The 19,846-nt window shown below is 47.7% G+C and overlaps 1 protein-coding gene across 1 annotated transcript in view; it reads right to left on the bottom strand.

Annotated features, from left to right (window-relative positions):
* Positions 1–11,793: 11,793 nt before the first annotated feature.
* The window catches only part of LOC144120335 (uncharacterized), a 210,745-nt gene continuing 202,692 nt past the window's right edge, over positions 11,794–19,846 (bottom strand). The window contains exons 23-24 of the mRNA XM_077652708.1: positions 14,949–15,064; positions 11,794–11,926 (exon numbers count right to left, since the gene is read on the bottom strand). Of these exons, the coding sequence (XP_077508834.1) occupies positions 11,896–11,926; positions 14,949–15,064 (147 nt within the window). The 3' untranslated portion in view covers positions 11,794–11,895. The remainder of the gene's footprint in view (positions 11,927–14,948; positions 15,065–19,846) is intronic.

Here is a 19,846-nt window from a genome sequence, read left to right as displayed (position 1 = left end):
ATAGTCTTCCTCTTCACTAGCTTCTTCCGTTCCCTCTTCAAGTCTAAGCTAATTCAAGACCTTTTCATTCTGTGGTTGCTACAATGCACCTTCCCGAGGAGGGTCACATCCTGAACGATGCCAGGTTTAGCGCATAGTATGAAGTCGATTTCATTTTTAGTTTCACCATTTGGGCTCTTCCAGGTCCACTTCCTGTTTTCTCGTTTGCGGAAGAAAGTATTCATGGTCCGGAAATTATTTCTGTCCGCGAATTCGAATAATAACTCTCCCCTGCTATTTCTAGAGCCTATCCCATAGTCACCTACCGCGTGGTCGTCAGCCTGCTTCTTGCCCACCGTCGCATTGAAGTCGCCCATCAGTACAGTGTACTGTGATTTTACTTTATTTGTTGCCGATTCTACGTCCTCATAGAAACTTTCAACGGTCCGGTCATCATGGCTGGATGTGGGCGCGTAGGCCTGCACCACTTTCACCTTGTACCTCCTATTCAGCCTAATTACTATAGCTGCTACCCTCTCGTTAATACTATAGAACTCCTCTACGTTGCCAGCTATATCATTATTAATGAGGAATCCCACACCTAGTTCTCGTCTATCCTCTAATCCGCGATAGCACAGTATGTGTCCGTCCTTTAGTACTGTATACGTCTCACCTGTCCTCATAACTTCGCTAAGCCCTATCACATCCCATTTAATTTCCGCTAGTTCCTCGAACAGCACTGCTAGGCTAGCCTCACTAGATAAAGTTCTAGCGTTAAACGTTGCCAGGTTCAGATTCCGATGGCGGCCTGTCCGGAGCCAGAGATTCTTAGCACCCTCCGCTGCGTCACAGGTCTGACCGCCGCCGTGGTCATTTGCTCCGCAGCCGCTGGGGACTGAGGGCCGAGGGTTAATTGGTTTGATCATAGAAGGTTGTGGCCAAGTACTACACCAGGGTGGCCAAATCCTGCTCTGGTGAGAGAGTGCGTTGTCGGTTTTGGTCACCGAGATCAGGCCGCACTCCAGGACTGGCTGTGCAATTCCATCGACACGCGGATGTTTTTTTTTTTTGAAACCCGGTGGGGAATTGCGCGGCACGAGGATTCCAAACCCGGTCCTCTTGCACGCGATGCGGATGATCTACCTCTACGCCATCGCTGCTAGCATGCCAACGCGAGCATGCCAAGTCGCTAGCAGAGGCTGAAAAAAGTAAACTACAGCTCCAATTAAGGCTCGCAGAAACTGGGGGGGGGGGGTGTAATCGCGAACCTCCACTGTGGCCCCCAGCGGCAGATAGCCCACACAAGTTAATCCCGCCTTTCTTCGATCACAGGGATGACCTCAAACGTTTTGAGCGTATCACAGAAGGGCACAGCTGGCCCAAGGAAAATGGGGTAGAGCATACAGTATGTCTTTGACTGGCGCGGCTCTCCGTGCGTTCAGTCGATTGTCTCCCACAGATTCTATCAATTAGGATAAGTCAAAATTAGCCCTGCTCCAACATTTTCGCTTCACAGCAGAAGGTGTCGCGAAAGGTTTCGTGAATGTAAGCTGCTAGATAAAGGAATAGGCAAGCAATACGCAGCCCGCCTGCTCAGTCTTTTCTATCGATGGGTCGAGATGTCGGGTACCGCCACAACGTACAATTATATACGTGACTTCGTGGTGGCCGAGCAATTCATGAGGAACACTCATAGTAGTCTGACGATTTTCCTCCAAGCAATAGAGTGCAAGACGCTGGACAAAGTGCCTGAGGCAACAGACAATTTTTTATGAGCCCAGCGCCAAAGAAACTTGTCTCTGTTCAAAGAATCGTTCGAGGTAGGCATCCCGAAAGAGAAGGGTGTACGAGCAACTACACAGTCAGACAGGTGCCTCATTTGTAACCGACCTGGACATTTGGCGGCCGACTGTCGCGCTAAGACAAAACAGCTTTATTGCGTTTATTGTCGAAAAAGAGGGCATGATGTAAGTTCCTGCTCAAGAAAGCACAAAAACCAGAAGCAATCATCCTGTGGTGTTCAGCCTGAGAGTATTGCACCTGAAACGGCATCCACATAAGCAGGTAGGCTTGAACTAGCTCAGGGTAAAGTGGTGGTCGGTCTTGTCCGGAGCAAGCCTGCTGATGCACAACACATGCCTGTCCTACAGGTAAAGCTCCAAGGTCTACCTGCACGTGTTCTACGGGACACGGGGAGCAATACGGGGGTTGTGCGAAGGGTCCTAGTTCCTGACTCAGCTCTTACCGGTTCAAGATCTACTGTGTTCCTTGTTGATGGCAGTAGTCTGGAAGTTCCCGAGGCTGAAGTCTATATCGCTTCCCCTTATTTCACTGGCACGAACCTGATGAAATGCATGGAGACACCATTGTACGATGCCATAATTGGAAATATACCAGCAGCACGTGAGCCGTCAAACACAGATATTTATTGGAAGAAATCGGAGGGCGCTGCTAAATTATGTCCTGGCGTAGACAATGACGAGGTTGCAGGTGAAAATGGCGAAGGCGAAGGTTCAAAAATGGTGTGGCTGGAACGGAAGTTTCCGCACGAAGTAGGGAAAATTCTGCTTTAAGCGTCGGTTCCAAGCCATACACCAAGGAGATGCCATAAAAAGGTGAAAAACAAAATGGGCCATTGAAGACGTGTTGGGTGAAAGTAGGAAAGGTGTTCCATCGCAAGTACGGCACTTCGCAATCGTATTCTGTAGAAAAGGGTTTGTTGGACCGCCTCTATCATCTCGCCTCTGGTAGAGAGGTTCGACAGATAGTGCCTCCAAAGTCATGCAGATCGCAGGTTTTAAGGCTTGCCCCCGACAGCCCGTTGGCGGAGCATCAGGGCATTAAGAAGACTACAGATAGAGTTCTGGAAAAATTATACTGGCCACGAGTGCAGGAGGCGATTAAGAAACATGTCGGGTCGTGTGCCACGTGTCAAAGGAGGTTCCCAAAAGGCAAAGTAGGGAATGCTCCGTTGGGACGCGTGCCTTTAATAGGCACTCCATTTCATCGGGTCGCTGTCGATATTGTCGGCCCGCAGTCGCCCACATCGGTCAAAGAGAATAGATATATTTTCACTCTCGTCGATTTTCCCGCGCGGTATCCTGACGCCATGGCTCTGCCAAAGATAGATTCAGCAATTGTGGTAGAATGTTTGGTGCAGATGTTTTCACGAAAACTTTTCTCTCGAAAGATCCTTTGTGACCGGCGCTCCTGTTTCACTTCCGAAATGATGAGAGAGCTCAATGATCTCTTGTCAGTGAAACATCTCAGCACGACCCCTTACCATCCAATGTACAATGGGATGGCGGAGAAATTTAACGGCACACTCAAGCAGATACTACGGAAGCTCAGTCAGGAGCAGCCCCAAACATGGGATCATTATATCGCTCCGCTTCTCTTTGCATACAGAGAGGTGCCGTCGGTGAGTCTGCGGTTTTCTCCGTTTGAGTTTATATTTGGCCGATATGTGCGAGGACCGCTCGCAGTCGTCAGAGAGCTCTGGACAAGGCAAGAGCTGGGTCAAGACACGAAGACGACGTATGGTTATGTTCTCGATCCAAGAGAACATCTCGAGCAAACTGTGACAGCGGCACATCAACTTTTTTTGCGTGCCCAACAGTCTCAGAAGAGATAATATATGACAGGAACAGCAAGAAGCGGCATTTAAGGTTTGGGTATCGTTTCACGGATCCCTGGAAAACACACCGTCTGAAAGAACGGATTAGGCGCCAGGTCTATCCACACAGACGCACACTTAGTACACCCTACGTGACACAAACACTAGCACACAAAACTAACGAACACACCTAACACAAAACACGGACTGCCAATACACGACCAGGGAACACCACTACCAGCGTCTAGCATCTGTGCTCACGGTTCGGTGATGATGCAGAGTTGCATGGGTATAGTGCAGGTGTCGAGGTGCCGTTCGAATTGATCAGGCTGGCGTCGCTGGCGGCGTCGCTGGCTGCGTCGTACTAGCTCCCGGTCCAAACGCCCGTGGAGGTGATGCCGGTTATGGCGTTGGGGCCACCACCCTGATTTGTGGCAACAGCGCTGGAAACACCCCTGGCCGTAGGAGGTCGTAGCGTCCTCCGTTGACTCCCCGGAACGGGCTCAGGAACGGCAGGAAGTCCACGGTGTAAAGCCGTAGAACTCGAGCTCACCGGAGCAGTAGCCGGCGTTGCTCTCTTCCAACCGAAGCGTTCCTGACCCGCCGGAGCCTCCGCTTCTCTGTTCTTTCCCCCGTGCCTCGCTCTCCCTCGCGCTTTTATAACCTTGGCGGTCGTACACGTCATCCTTGTCGTAGTCCTCTTCATCTCTTCCCACCCCTCCGGATACTTGTTCATATTCTTTATTCTTCGGTTATTACACGTCATCCTTATCGCCATCCTCGTCTTCTTCAAACATCTTTCGTTCATACTTCTATTTCAAACCCCCTATTATATGTCACAAGGACCCCCTTTCTCAAAAGTATTTTTCATGAAAAACTGCTCACATCATCCTCATCTTCCAGCCTTCCAGCCAACCAACTAACTTCCGTGGCGATTCTGGACACAGATCAAAACACACCGCAGATGTTGATCCCACACCAAAAGCACACCCCTAACACAGGACACCATATTGCATTTGCATTCTCAGAACATCAATACACCACTGCCGTTGTCCGTACGGCGTCTTTATTAAACATGTTAATGTCCCAACACGCTCTTTTGTATAAGCACATAACAACAACAAAAACTTACATCCCACCGATAGCTAGAGCTGTTCAATTGTCTCTACACATGATGTCCTCTCCAACGTTATCTCTGATTTTAATACATTCTACCTGAAATGAGTATTCTTGGAAGGCAAAACTCTATCTCATGACTTCATCATTGTTCATCTTGGTCTTGGTTAAATATTCAAGCAGCTGATTACCCGTTTGAATTATGAAATGTCTCCCATAAAGAAAAATGTGAAATTTCTTTACCGTCCACAACACCGCCAAGAATTTTTTCAACAGTGGCGTAGCTGTTTCTACTGGCCGATAATCTCTTACTTGCAAAAATACCGGATGTAGCACGCGATTCTTTTCTTGCAAAACTACTGCCCGTAATGCTCGGTCTGTTGCATCAAAGCGAAGCACAAACTCTTTAATCCAATTTGGAACAAGCAGAACGGGCAGTTTTGCCATATGCCATTTTAACATCACGAATGCATTCTCACGTTCAGCAGTCAAATTCAGCTTATTGCTTCCACCATTCTTTGTGAGTTCGACAAACCCATCGGCTATGTGGGCATAATCGGGAATAAAGTCCCTGTAGTATCCTGTTGAACCCAGGAACGACTGTACTCTTGGCCGTCGGTGTCTGGGCTTGCTGTATTTTGACCAAGATGTCTTTCGTCGCGATGCGGCCCTACCCCAGCTTGTGTCTGAGAAAATAAACGGCTTCAAAGCCCACCTCACATTATTTCAGTTTTATGGACAACATGGCTTGCTGAACTCTGTCAAACTGTTTTTCCAGCGTAATTACATGCTATTCCCACGTATCTGTTGCCACCAAGATGTCATCAATATAGTGTTATACATTTCGGAGCCCATCCAAAACCTTCCTCATCAGCTTCGTGAATATTGCGGATGCTGTCTTCAAACCAAAAGTCATAAATTTAAACTGAAATAAACTCGCCGCGCAAGAAAAAGGCTGTCTTCTCTTTCGACGAATCTTCCATTGGTATTTGTCAATACCCCTTTAGCTAAATCAAATTTTTGAAAAACCTTTTGTGAGCCACCTTAGCGAATACCACGTCCGCTCTTCGTATAGGTTCGGCATCGGGTACTAAGATGTCGTTTATCTGACGAAAATCTACACACATTCGGTTAGTACCATCATGAAACGCTTTGTATGCTGACCACGACCTCTCAATTACCCCACGTTACAACATAACCCGCAACTCAAGAACGTATGTGTATATTGTCTTGAGATCTGATGCAATCTCTTTATAGCCCACATCTCCTTGAGTATTGTAAGTGGACCTCTAACGCTTCTCCTATACAACATCTCGAAGGGCGAGAAACCGAGTCTCAGTTGTGGTACTTCGCGGTAAGCGCACAAAAGAGCTTGGAGATATCTATCCCAATCAGTAGGTCTCTCCTGGCACGTTTTCCTGATTATAATTTTGAGGGTGAAGACGAACCGCTCTGCAAGCCCATTACACATGAGATGGTATGGCGTTGTTAGTTACTGCCTTGCTGACAAAAGGCGGTTAAGCTCCTTCATTAGTTCCGATGTGAAGTTCGAGCCCCGGTCACTCAAAATTTCCCTCGGGAACCCATAACTCGAGAACTTTTCCACAAGGCCCTCCGCCACTTCGATACTGTCACTAGTCTTCAATGGAATAGCGTCAGAATAACGAGTGGCCCCGTCAACCAGAGTAAGCACATATCTATTGCCTCTGAAGGATACTGGAGAGATTGGCCACACATTGTCAATAGCTACCGCCGCGGTGGCTGAGTGGCTATGGCGCTCGGCTGCTGGCCCGAAAGACCCGGGTTCGATCCCGAACGCGGCGGTCGAATTTCGATGGAGGTGAAATTCTAGAGGCCCGTGTAGTGTGCGATGTCAGAGCATGTTAAAGAACCCCATGTGGTCGAAATTTCCGGAGCCCTTCACTACGGCGTCTCTCATAGCCTTAGTCGCTTTGGGACGTTAAACCCCCGTAAACCAAGCCAAACCAAACAATGTCAATAGCCACTTTTTGAAGCGGTGCGTCGGTGGCTGGCATCTTGCCCAGTGGTACGGGATCAACTCTTCCCTTCGGAACTGTGCGCTGGCACACATCACATGAGCGAACAAAACGTTTAACGTCACTCTGGACACCTGGCCAGAACTCCTCGGTGATTCTAGACACCGTTTTTTGAACACCCTGGTATCCGGCCATAATGGCGTCATGTCCTAAGCGAAACACTCTCTCTCACATCTTTCCGTAATACCAGCTGTTGGACCCGCTTTCTTGAGCTAAATATGCATTCCCTGTGCAGAAGATCGTTTACCAATTGATGTTCGAATGGAGTACGACTCGTATTTTCACTTTTTCTCCAACTCTTTCGAATCAGCCTTTCAAACTCGGGACTTCTTATAACCTAATTGCCATTTCGCCCGGTGTTACGTTCAGACACATCATAACTGGAGTAGAGAGCAGACGCTGTGTTGCTCGGCCTGTCACTTTAGCTCTTGTCTCGACTGGCGACGAGAAACTGACTGCCTCAACACCCGCCTTAGCCGTCGTGGGTCTTTCCTCCTTTCGGCGTTCTTCAACGTCGACCATCCTCTACTCGGGACCCTCGACACTTCTTGCACCCGTAATGTTTCCCAGGATGAGATCGTTGATGGGTTTCTCTACGCGGTTTGCCACTACCTGTCCAGTATAATATGGCGTGGACACTAGAATCCCGGCTTCAGGAAGATACCTTACTGTGCTATCTACAATAGTGACGGCCAACGCTTCCTATGTAAGATCCTCGTCCTTTACCAAGCTTCTTCGAACCAAAACTGTGTTGCCTCCGCTGTCTCTAAGCACCATTATAAGATTGTCCCCTATTCGCCGAACCACCACCGGCATTGCTGCTTACGAGTTGGGTGTTCCACTCCCCGCTTCATTTTCCAGCGGCGCTCGCTCTGATTTTAGCTGTGGAACTTCAGGTAGTGTGACAAGTTCTGCCCCAGAGTTCACAACGCATGCAGCTCAGTCCTGCGTTCTATATCGCACTCATCCAGAGTATGACCACTCCTCTTACAATCTTGACATACAACCTTTGTCTTTTGGTCAATGCTACTAGTCCTACGGTCAACTGCGCGGTGTTCCGCCTTGCCACAGAGGAAACACCTTACTGGCGGCTTTGATACACCGCCATATGCTATTGGTTTTGTCGCACCTCTCTCTAGGAGCTTCTGTGTTTCCTTTTTTCCCCTACTCATTTTTCTCAGCCTTTGAGCCAGAGGAATTAGTCTGCAGTGTCGGCAAACTCTTCCAGTGGACAAAACATTAAGGAATAGCGCTATCTGTTGACTGCAACATGCTAAAAACTGCTCTATCACCAGCTTGTCACGCACCCTTTCAAATCTATTTTCCGTGTTTGACATATCAAGCCACCTGTCGAAATAGTTGGTCAGACTGCAGGAAAGCTGCTTAGCGATTTCAGAATCCTAAGGTTTCCCGGTGCCAAATCTTTCGCGAGGACCCTCTGACATAGGCCGCAATCTTTGGAAGAGTGCGTTTTTGACTTTCTCGTAGTCCATAGATTCAGCAGAAGGCATTCTTCCAAACACATTCAGCTCCTCCGCGGCTAAACACATGCTCAATGCTATGGCTCATTCACTGGACTAACAGCCTTGCCCCAAAGCTATCCGCTCGAATCTTTTCAGATATGCGTCTAAATCATCTCTTTTGTCATCAAAAGGCGCCATCAGCTTTCTTGGACAAACTCTGCCTTGTCTAGGAGAATCTGTACCCGATAAGGAACACTGATCACTGTCCGTGATCTCCTCATCTCCTCCCGCGACATGCGCCTGTTTTCAAAAAAGAAACTCCTGCCGTTCTATCCTTCTTCTGTTCTTCTGCCTCGCGAGCTCTTTTAATCTGTTTGTGCTAGTCCTGTTTGTGCAGCGCCTGTTTGTGCTAGTCCTTCATCTTGTGTCCCGTTCGTGTTGCGCTGAGAGCGAAAATGAACTTTTACCAACTCGCCCAAATTTCCGCCTTGCTCTTTTATTCTCCCGCTCTAATGCCTCGCGAGCTCTTTTTTCCTGTCACTCTTCTTGCTCGCGAGCTCTTTTATCCTTACGCTCTTCTGCCTCGCGAGCTCTTTTAACCTCTCGCTCTTCTGCTTCGCGAGCGTCGGCGCGTGCTTGCGCCATTTCCTCTATCGGCCTATTTGCCTCCTCTGTGCGTTTTTGCCTCCTCGTCATAGAGAAGCATCGCCTCTTCTTCTTCCTTCCCTAGCTTGAGGGCCAGTTCTAGCGTTTTTGCCAAATGCATATTTTCTGCCGTCGAGAGATCGGAAAGATAAGAGACAAAGCAAAAAGAAACAAGGAAATGAATCCTGGCACAGGCTCGCCACTTTGTCACGGATCCCTGGAAAACACTCGGGCCGAAAGAATGGACTAGACGACAGGTGTATCCACACAGACGCACATTTAATACACCGTACGTGACACAAACCCCAGCACACAAAACTAACAAACCTAACACAAAACACTTGACTACCAATACACACGACCCGGGAACACTACTACCAGCGTCTACTACTAGCGTTCAGCGTCCGTGCTTACGGTTCGGTGCTGATGCAGCGTTGCATGGGTCCAGTAGCCGGTGTCGAGGTGGCTTTCGAAGTGCTCAGGCTGGCGTCGCTGGCGGCGTCGCTGGCTACGTCGTACAAGGTCCCGGTTCAAGCACCAGTGGAGGTGACCCTCGTGATGTTGGAGTTGTAGGCACCACCCGGATGGGTGGCAACAGCGCTGGAGACACCCCTGGCCGTAGCAGGTGGCAGCGTCCACCGTTCACTCCCCGGAGCAGGCTCAGGAACGGCAGGAAGTGCATGGTGCGAAGCCGTAGAACGCGGGCTCACCGGAGCAGTAGCCGGCGTTGCTCTCTTCCAGCCGAAGCGTTCCTGACCCGCCGGAGCCTCCGCTTCTCTGTTCTTCCCCCGTGCCTCGCCCTCCTTCGCGCTTTTATAGCCTTGGCGGTGGTACACGTCATCCTTGTCGTCGTCCTCTTCTTCTTCTCTTCTCCACCAATCATCTTTTCTCACCTCACCGGATACTTCTTCAGCTTCTTTATTCTTCGGTTAATAATCATCCTTATCGCCATCCTCGTCTTTTTCAAACATTTTTCGGACATACTTCTATTTCAAACCCCCTATTATATCTGATAGATCGTTCCCTCATTATTTTGCCGAGCAGCCACAATTAGCAGTGGAAAGGTCCGTTTGTGGTTTGTGGAAAAAAGAATGACGTGGATTATTGGATCAACTTCGGCCACACTAAGAAGCTATTCCACATCAATATGCTGAAAAGATACGAAAAGCGTGCGTCCCTAGAGGCCGTGCTGGCGGCATCTTTTGTCGTACTCGAAGGTGACAGGCTCGGAAAACGTTGGCGTTGATAGCACGAGTCCTTTATAAAATTAGGGAGGGGATGCCCAACGTACAGTGCTACCATCAGATGTTTGCAATAGTTACCTGTTCCAATGTAGCCTGGTAGCATTTGTGCGTTTTTTTCCTCGTTCTGCGATTATGGGTGGCTCAATGCGAATGTTGTGTGCGATGCGACGGCGACGAAGAGCGTGACGAGCAACAGGAGCGGAGAGCTGATGAGTCAGGAAACAGAGGGGTGAAGGAAAACAGCGCTGTGGAGGTCAGGTCATTCAAGCGTGGAGGTGGTAGCATCGGACGTTGGTTCCGTGCTGCCGTGGAACTCCCTTGGATCACCTATATACCAAAGCCTACTGCGTTGCATTCGAGTGTGGTGGTGGTAGCCGTCAGACGTTGGGCCCATGCTGCTGAGAAGGTTCCCTTGGATCACCGACGCAAGCCTCCATCCTGTGTTCCATTCAAGCGTGGAAGTGGCAGCCTTCGGACGTTAGGTCTGTGCTGCCGTGGACTTGCCTTGGATCACCGACGCAAGCCTCCTGTGTTCCTTGCAAGCGTGGAGGTGGCAGCGGATGGACTGAGGGTCCATGCTGCCAAAAGGCATCGTTGGATAGCCTGCATTAAGCATCCGGCGTTTCGGGACGCCTTCGGCGGTGCTAGCTACGCTTCTCCTGCTGCTGCCAAGTTCTTCGGGCTGTTGACGGGAGACCACCGGCGTCTTCCTGTAGTCATCTCCGCTCCTACTACCGCCTGGGTCTTTTTCGCCGCTTCCAACAACGCAACGCCAGCAACGAGTTGCCGTCCATCAACCTGCGTTCCATCCTGCCTGCAACGCTCAATATCTGGTGAACGCTTTCCTTTAACCGGTAGTGTTGTACGCGTGTTGAGTGTGTGTTTTATTAGTGTTTTCGTTTTTTATTGCCTCTTTTCTTTTAAATTATAGATACGGCTTCGTTTTGTTTTGTTTGATCTTTCGTTCTCTTGTTCGAACCTGCACGCGATTGCGTTCCCCTTCGGAATGTCGGGAACGCGTTACAAATTCGCGACACCCTCACATATTTTTTGTGCTAATCCTCTCTCACCTCAATGAGTGAAACACTCATGAGGCGATGATGAGGACGTCCTTGGGAAGGTTTGGCATCGTGAGAGTGCCCATGTCCGGTCATGTGATTTGTGCAGGACTGGGAAATGTCCGACATTGCCCTTGAAACTTTAGTGAGGCAGATATGAGAACGCTGTATATATCCGCGTTCTACTTTTTTCGAATACGCCCCTTCCCACTCGCTTTACTACTAGATGGATTATGAATGTATGTTTTTGCTTTACGTCTTATTTTGCAAAGCTCTTGCGTTGAGTCTATATGCCATCTTTTTTCACAACTCCAGTAGTGCTTTGTTCTTGCGAACCGTTTCACCGCTGTCATTTGCAAGGGTCTAGATTGTAGTCTACTCGCATAGGTGAAGAAAAATCACACGTGAGCCGTAGTGAATGTCGCCTTTAGTCGTTGCTTGTAATTCTATCCAGCGATGTCTATGAACAGTTGCCAAGTGTACCGTTCGAAACCTTGCGCAGAAGGCGATGTGACCCGTAAAAGAACGTCACAAAAAGGCGCTACAAATATCAGGAAGTGCAAATTCACTGTGAAAAAATTTCTCCGTTCACAAAACATAAGATGGTGCCTACAGCAGGCACCCGTCGAAAAGAGCATCGTATACAAATTGTGCGCCGGAGTATGTCCCCGCAGAAACAAGGAGGCGTTCGTGCGCCGTTCCCACTCTCGTCGCCCCTCAGAAGGGTGCGGGCATCAGTTCTGACGGCCTGAAACGCAAGAAGGGTAGCCGTTAGTAACCCAGCACAATGCACCTTCGCTAGCGAAACATATGCGCCGACACTCCTGCAGGGTCTTGTTCCATTAGAGTCCTCCTCCTCCTCTCCCGCAAGGTTTTACCGTAAGAGTCTACGGCATTGAACTGTGGACTGATCAGACGTGTGCAAAAAAATGGGTCACCCTCGCTGCTCGACATGCAGTTACGTGGGTGGGGCGCCCTACAAAACCTCGCCTGAGCTAACACGAGAATAAAAAGACTGAACGCGATGTCAGTCACTGAAATCAGCAAGATACGTAATCGGCTTTCAGGTCAGCTAGTGTGCTGTATGAATGAAGATAAGTTTTTTTTTCAACATTATAACACCCCAGCTGCGGCGTCTTCGGGTTAAGAGGGGTGATTATTGAATAAAGAATAAAGTCAGGCGGGTAGGTTACGGCTTGAAATTTCAGGCATTTTCCAGGAGAAAATGGAGCACCAATGAAACACGCACAATACAAATGCTGGAATTTAACAAATTTTTTATTGGGACAACGACAACAGGCTTATCAGGCGCATGCGCAGACTGATTCATTTGTTTCTTGCGCAGTAAACATCAGGGAAAAGGGCGCCTAGCATCAAATCTGCAACAAAGTCGCATTAGCCTATCTCACGGAGTTACACGTGACTGCTGATTTTTTCCAGAGAGTGGACTTCTTTTTCTGTTTGTGTCAGAAAGGAATGGAAGCAACGCTAACCACAGGCATCACCCTCCTTTTAAGTGCACAAATGTTTCCAGATTTCATGGAAAACTTTTCGCTTGAGCCTTCTAATATAATAACAAAGTTATAACTAAATTTCGATTGAATGACGAAAGCACGCCTTTCAATTATACGAAAGCGTGGCTTATACACTAGCGTTGATGTAGTCCGAGTTTTTGAGTCCCTGTATATTTATCGCTAGAAAAAACTTTAGATTTCAGAATCGCTTATGCATCGTGTACCCCGTTCCCGCTACCAAAGTACTCAATACCAGACTGCGCATTTGCAGGTTTTACCAGAGGCAGCTACGGTCCCATTATCGTGACACCACCGCTGGACGACTCGCTCACATAATACAATATAATCGCAAGCCGAATGAAACCTGTAAATATTCCGCGAAGTTCTTCCCCCGGCGTTCGCTCCACTCCTGGAACCGACTGCTCGCCACTGATAAATTCTGCCTTCAGCTCTCTGCTTTTCTGGTTCGCCTGCTCTTAGCAGCCGGTAGCCTCGCATTTCCTCGAGTAAAAATTTGTAACTGCTGTCCGATCACACATTTAGATAAGCCCGAATGCGCGAGCTTCCAATAATCTTGCATCGAAGGTAAGGCACGTTGGTGCGTTATCGGATCTTAAGACTACAGAACAAACGACAATCACGGCCAGAGGCTCCCCGAATATCCCCCACTAGTAACCTGAGAGACACTGATTTCAGTATAATGTCTTCTCTCGAAGTCGCACTACAGATTCCTGTGAAATTCGCGTTTGAGTTTCTTAATCGTCAAGTATGGTTACGAACCACGAGCAAGAAAAGCCTTATCACCCGCTGCATCTGCCCACTCCTAGCTCGTGAAGCCAAGCGTTGAGGAGCACTGTTTAACAAACACTCTAAATAAAATCTTGGGAGCACATGCTCCAATAAAGTCCGGTACTGCAAAAGAGACGGCTGTCTGACGCGTGATACCCGTCATCCCTTGTGGTATCTGCGGCTGAGGGCTCGTTCCAAAAAATGAACTCACAGAATGGTTCCTACTATGCAACGCGAGAATCAGCGATAGCTGTTTAGGCGTAAAGCTTTGTAGATAATTTGAGATAGAAAAGATACAGTGACCTCATATCGCACTGGTCTAGTGTTCAAGTGATGCACCCCTGCACTGGCGGGCGGCTGTTTCAGACAGAGCCACCTATAGGCTTATGCGACTCAGGTTGGCCGTGATATAACGTGAGTGCGTTAATGACTGCTGGGTGTGTTAGTGACATCCACCCGTTGTGTGGACGGCACTAATGCACTCACCGGTTACTCCGACGACGGTGGACGACTATGACACAAAAGGCAGGGACGGCCGCCTAACAGATATCGCAGTAAATTGTCCGGCAATCTGAGATCAAAGATTGGACAGGTCCGAATTCGAGCAAGAAATTCACTGCTGCTCCGTATATCCACCAGGCTTCCCAATATCTGAATAATATAGGAAAACGCGCTGGCGTTTATGTATATTCGGCTCCGCAAAAATGCTTTGCAAGAAAACAAGCCCGTGCAATAGTAAAGGGAAAAAACCGTGCAAGATTCGGCCCCTAAATCGTTTTGTCACCTGCTTTGTGGGCGTCGTATATCGCGTGCAGTCGTCTTGCGGAAGCGAATATATTGAGCCGATAGGTAGATGCATAAACACGAGACTAAAAGAGCACAACAAGAACATAAATGACGGTGAGCAGGGCCAGCTTAGCTTGCACTGCCGTAAATGTGGAGAAGAATCTGGTTGTACTAAGCCATGCGTGAGTGCGGTCAAACAAAGCGGGATTGTTGCTCGACGCAATGATCAGTGTTTAAAAGAGAAATTATATAATCGTGGCGGCTAAAATTACTCCTTCAGAAGAGGGTCGTGTAAACATTCCATCACACTGACCAAAAAGAGCGAAGGCTTTTACATTATTGGTGATTAGTACCACCAAGTCATCCTGTGTCATTCATGCTGATGGTTTTCATTTGATTTCCTTCTTTTTCTTTGTCTTTCCTGCGGCCGCTTCATATTTGTACATATGCGTGGCATCTTTAGCAGAAGAAAGCAGTTGGAAGATATCGCTCTTTTTTCTCTGCCTCTGTCGTCATCCCTTCTTTGATGTTATTCGCGCTGTCATATAAGTTTGTTTTTTCCCTTCGCGTTGAGTTAACGCCAACAGAAGCCCAGAGCGCTGAATGGCACCCTGAGCACCTCGGGCAGCATGTCGGCGGCGTTTTATTCTACAAACGGGCCGCGTTGCCTCGGAGACATACCCTCTGAAGCGGCAGAGCTTCTTGTACAGGTCGCACAGGATGTCGGCCAGCTGCAGCAGTGACACACCCAGCCACATGCTCACGTGGCCAGAGAAGTAGGTGACCAGGTCCGAGCCCTGCGCAAGGAACAAGAGCATTGCGTTGGTTTTCGACCCGCCTGTCTTTTTTCCCCACCTTCAATCGAGCCGGCACATCACTCACCTCTGAGGGAAAGAAAACGCGCAGGCAGTTAAGAGCGAGCCCGCGGCTGCGAGGCCGGCGTCATGACACGAACAGTCGCTTTCGTCCTTTGCACAGATGTGGCACATGAACGCGAACTTTAGGGAAAAGAAATGTCTGTGCTTTTCGGAGTTAATTAAGTGTCTCCACGGAATGAAAGCGGAATTCGTGCAAAAATAAAAAGGAGCGCTAACATTGTGCGTACATTTGCAATTTTATTCCTCAATGACCGCTGCTTAAGGATACACATCTGATGTTCATGTTATGACCGACTCTTCCGAACGAGGGACATGCTTTGTTTTTTTTTTGTTTCTGTTCAATCTATCATCCTCACATATGCCAGCGCACTACCACTTTATCCTCACGTGATGATACGATAAGCCGTAACACATCTGCTCGGCGTCAGTAAGCACTACGGTGGACCACACAGATTATAACGGCCTTGAATTACAGTTGATGAGAAGCTGAGGACCGTCGAGAACATAAATTACCTGGTTAGAGGTGAGAAATGAATGTGGATTAGCTCAGCTAATCCAGGATATACAAAGCGAAAGCTGCCGGCGTTCATTGTATTCATTGGCGTTGGCGTTGACAACTTTCTAGACACCGATGATTTTGAGGAAAGGAAGGGCGCATGCGCTATGCTCTTAGTGGCTGTGCCGCGGCGGATGATATAAGCCGCGGCGCATGCGCCCTTCCTTTCCCTGAAAATCACGGCGTATAAGTCGCGGAGCGGCCGCTCGCCTTTGGAGACGGCGCAATGGAAGAAGATGCGGCTGGTGGCCGCGCGTATAGTAGCATGCTGGCATCTTAAGCTACGACACAGACTGACAAAGCGCAACGGAACTAGGACGAGTAGAAGAAACACGAAACACAGGACAGGCGCTTTTTTTTCTGTCAACGACCTATGCACAATTCTGCCATAACCCTGGTCAACCGAAAAAAAAAAGCGCCTGTCCTGTGTTTCGTGTTTCTTCTACTCGTGCTAGTTCCGTTGCGCTTTGTCAGTCTGTGTCGTAGCAGTATGAACCAACTAGCCCACACCAAGACCCTCTTAGAGCATCTTAAGAGCCCACGGGAAACTGCTTCTGCCGATCCCGAAGTCATGGCTTGGCGTGAGGCTGCCCGTCTACGCAAGAACGAAGCGTGGAGAGCTAAGCGCGTGTCGGAGACGCCCGAGGTACGTGAAGAACGTCTCGCCAAGCGTCTTTAGCTTCCACCAGCCGCGTCTTCTTCCATTGCGCCTTCTCCAAGGGCGAGCGGTAGCTCCGCGGCTTCTCAGCCTCGGCGTAGCCGCTAGGTGCATAGCACATGCGCAGTGAGGCGCATAGCTAGGCGATGACGTCACGCGTGCCGCTGCGCGGAGACCGACAAGCTGGTTGCCATGGTTACGGCGCATGCACAGAAGTGACTAACGCGGATCCCGTCACTACAGGTTTAGCCAGAGCTAAACCACAGCCATTTTTTTTTCATGCAGCCAGGGAAACTAAAGGTGGCACGCACTCTTAAATTCTTTACCCAACAGGCTCGAAACAGAGCAAGTTTCAGCAATTACACTGAAGTGTACTCGAGTATCTCAGCTCAGTGTAATCGCACGCACAAACTCTGCATAAATGTAGAACGCAGCCAGAAACAAAAAAGTTCATTTTTGGCCGTTTTAGACTTGGCTCTCTTGACACCCAAGTACGTTGATAAAAACCCTGAAGCCATGATAGTGCTGACATTCGGATTCACTTCTAGTTAGTTGGCGTAAACAAATTGAAATCGAACGAGAGCATCTTTGACAAAAGTCGTCCTGGTTGGGGTTTTATTACATTATAATGAAATAAATTATTGCTTGGTGTCAGTATTTCGCAACTTGAAATCGGTGGAGAAGAAAACAGCCATCCATTTGTATGTTTTCCCGCTGTGTGGCAAACATTGCTCGCCTTCTTGTCACGGTTTCAATGTACGGCTTATGCAGTTTTCCTCGTGCTAAAGTTCTTGACGTGATAATAAGCTACCGGCGCTTTGAGTCAGAGATGACATTCAAAATTTTGTTGAACTTGTCAACAAAGCACATCATCAATTAAATATTTCATCTTTATATGCATGATATGAAGTTTCAAACGTTTTATTTTTCTGTGTAATCAAAGAATTTGAAAGTCCCTGCCAGGCGCTTTTTGCGTTTTCTTTGTAGAATTTCTACGAACTCTAATTCTGACCAAAGCCATTTTATTCTGCGATACTTCGTACCTGTAATGCACAACACTAACGAGACTATAGTCCGCACTCGTTGTATAGTCGGCACGGAGTAATTTGAGCTGAAACTTGCTGAAACTAAGATTTTTTTTTCACATTGACCTCAAGCAGTATACAGACTGCAAATAAAACTTTATTATCGAGCAGTAACGCAGCGGCCCTTTTATTACACAGCATAGAAGTCAGTTCTAAAACCCATCAAGATGAATTTCTCAAGGGCTGTCGGAATCAAAATAGGTCAAGAATTTTGCATTTCATGTACTATGCTTCAATGCCTTCGTCGCCTTCAGAATGCGACACCTCTGTTGCAGTATTGTATTTTTTAGACTTGCTTTCATAAAGCCGTTGGCAACAATCTAGCGGAGCAGCGCACGTGCCCGGTATATTCCTGCAGGCGCCATCGGGAAACTATATTTTCTTGGCATCTTGGCAGCCACGCTAGCCTTCTTCGCCTGTGACAAATGATCTTAAAAAATTAAATCACATATAATCCGCGCACATAGACCACACCGCGCAAAATTTAAGCTTTTCAGTATGTATAGTCCGCGAGCTATAGTCCAGAAAATGCGAAATTTTATACGCTGATGATTGCCACTGGTGATTTTGTAGGATATGCTTGTTTTCTTCCCTCCTGCAATACCTTCATGCGGCAGCATGTGGTAATAGTTGAACCTATCAATTCAGAATATTCCCAGCACAAAGAGAAAATACATGCTACCATCTCGCCGCTTAGCATTCTTGCGTTAGACGGGCCCGTGCAGTGAATACAAAGAAAAATTAGTGACTACTCAAATTTCTTTTGGTATTTAACATCCCAAAGCGGCTTAGGCTATGAGAGACGCTGTACTGGAGGGGTCTGGACAATTTCGACCTCCTAGGGTTCTTTAACGTGAACTAACGTCGCACAGAGCACGGGCCTCTAGAATTTTGCCTCTCGAAATTCGACCCGCGTCTATCGGGCCAGCAGCCGAGCGCCATAACCATTAAGCCACCGTGGCGGCCTCACCTAAATGTTATACAATAGCTTAATGGGCAATATAAATTCGGAAACAAATAAAAAATGATCATAAAAGGAAAACATTTCGCTATAATGATGTCGCGTACTGTTCTGGAGGTTTGAAATATTGCAATTTTCGGCTGCACTCAGTGGTTAGCCATACATGTGGTAAACTTTCAGTATATAGGCGTAACGCAGAACTTGAGGTCCCTCTTGCATGACGGTGATAGCGTTGAGCTCGCATCATGGACGAACTGCAGTTTTCACAGAGTAAACGGATCAAACACCACTTTTTTATTTGGCTTTCTCAACAGAACTCTTCAAATCTGTCAAACCTTCCGTAGGGACCCCTGTTAGTTTTGCGTTTTGTGATCCATTTGTTTCCTTTGTGCGCCAAAGTATCTAATTATCCGTCAAAGATTCCTCCGGTAAAGTAAATGTTTTCATCAATCGCGCAGTACACAAGGGCAGTCGTTCGGGCGAATCGGTTGTTCATGAGCAGCGCGAAGACAACAGCACGAACAGGATAATCGGGAGCACCGAGTGCGTGTCCGGTTCTCACGTGCGTCCAACTGCAGCACGCAGTCTGCTCGTGGTATGTTCGTGAAAGGCCACCAGCATCTCCATTTGAAATCCTGGGCCGTTGCAGTGGTGCGGCAAGAAGTGCGGCTTCATTGATAAATGACAGATAAATCTAACCAATGCCATACTTCTTTTTCCTACATCAATCTCCATCATTAGTGCTTGTCCATCAATCCCCATCGTTAGCAAAATGAAGCCCTACGAAACGCTTGAAAAGAGCAGGGAACATCTGTGGCAATCTGATTTCTGCTAGGACTCCATGAAATTAAAATGCAAATAAAAGAGTGCCGGCCGGTGCAATTATTTTCTATGAGACTCACCACTTATTGCATGCTTACGCCATTTCATAAAATGTCTAGGTAGTCGCATTGTCCATATGTTCGTTTTTAATCTATCTATTAGTTTTCGGCTCTTGCATGAAGCATTTTCTTAGTATAAAAATGATCAAGAATGGCTCAGCGTACATTCCAGAACTACAAGCTTCTTTTGCTAAAGACACGCAAGATAAATTTTAGATGCAAGAATTAGGCACTGAAAATTTCTTGTACTACCATGGTCATCCGTTTTGGCAAGCAATACTCAGTAGAGAAGAGAAAAAAGTATGGCCTTTGTTTTTTTTGTAAGTGCATAGTGTAAAAGCAGCGACAGCATTGAACTTTAATTGATTGAAGTGTTGTGACATAATTTTAAGTTAGCTGCTCTACCCAAAAGCATGCAGAGACGGCTATACAAGTGTAACTGAGAGGAGATTAAAAAATTATCAATTTTTTTCTGTTATTGCGAACAAACTATTACAAGCATTCCGATGAACCAAACGTTCATGGTGAGTTGGGTTCCCGGAGTTTTAACCTTGATTCGA

Source organism: Amblyomma americanum, chromosome 2 (genome assembly GCF_052857255.1).
Source record: "Amblyomma americanum isolate KBUSLIRL-KWMA chromosome 2, ASM5285725v1, whole genome shotgun sequence".
Lineage (NCBI taxonomy): Eukaryota > Metazoa > Arthropoda > Arachnida > Ixodida > Ixodidae > Amblyomma > Amblyomma americanum.
This window is presented reverse-complemented; position numbering and strand designations above follow the sequence as displayed.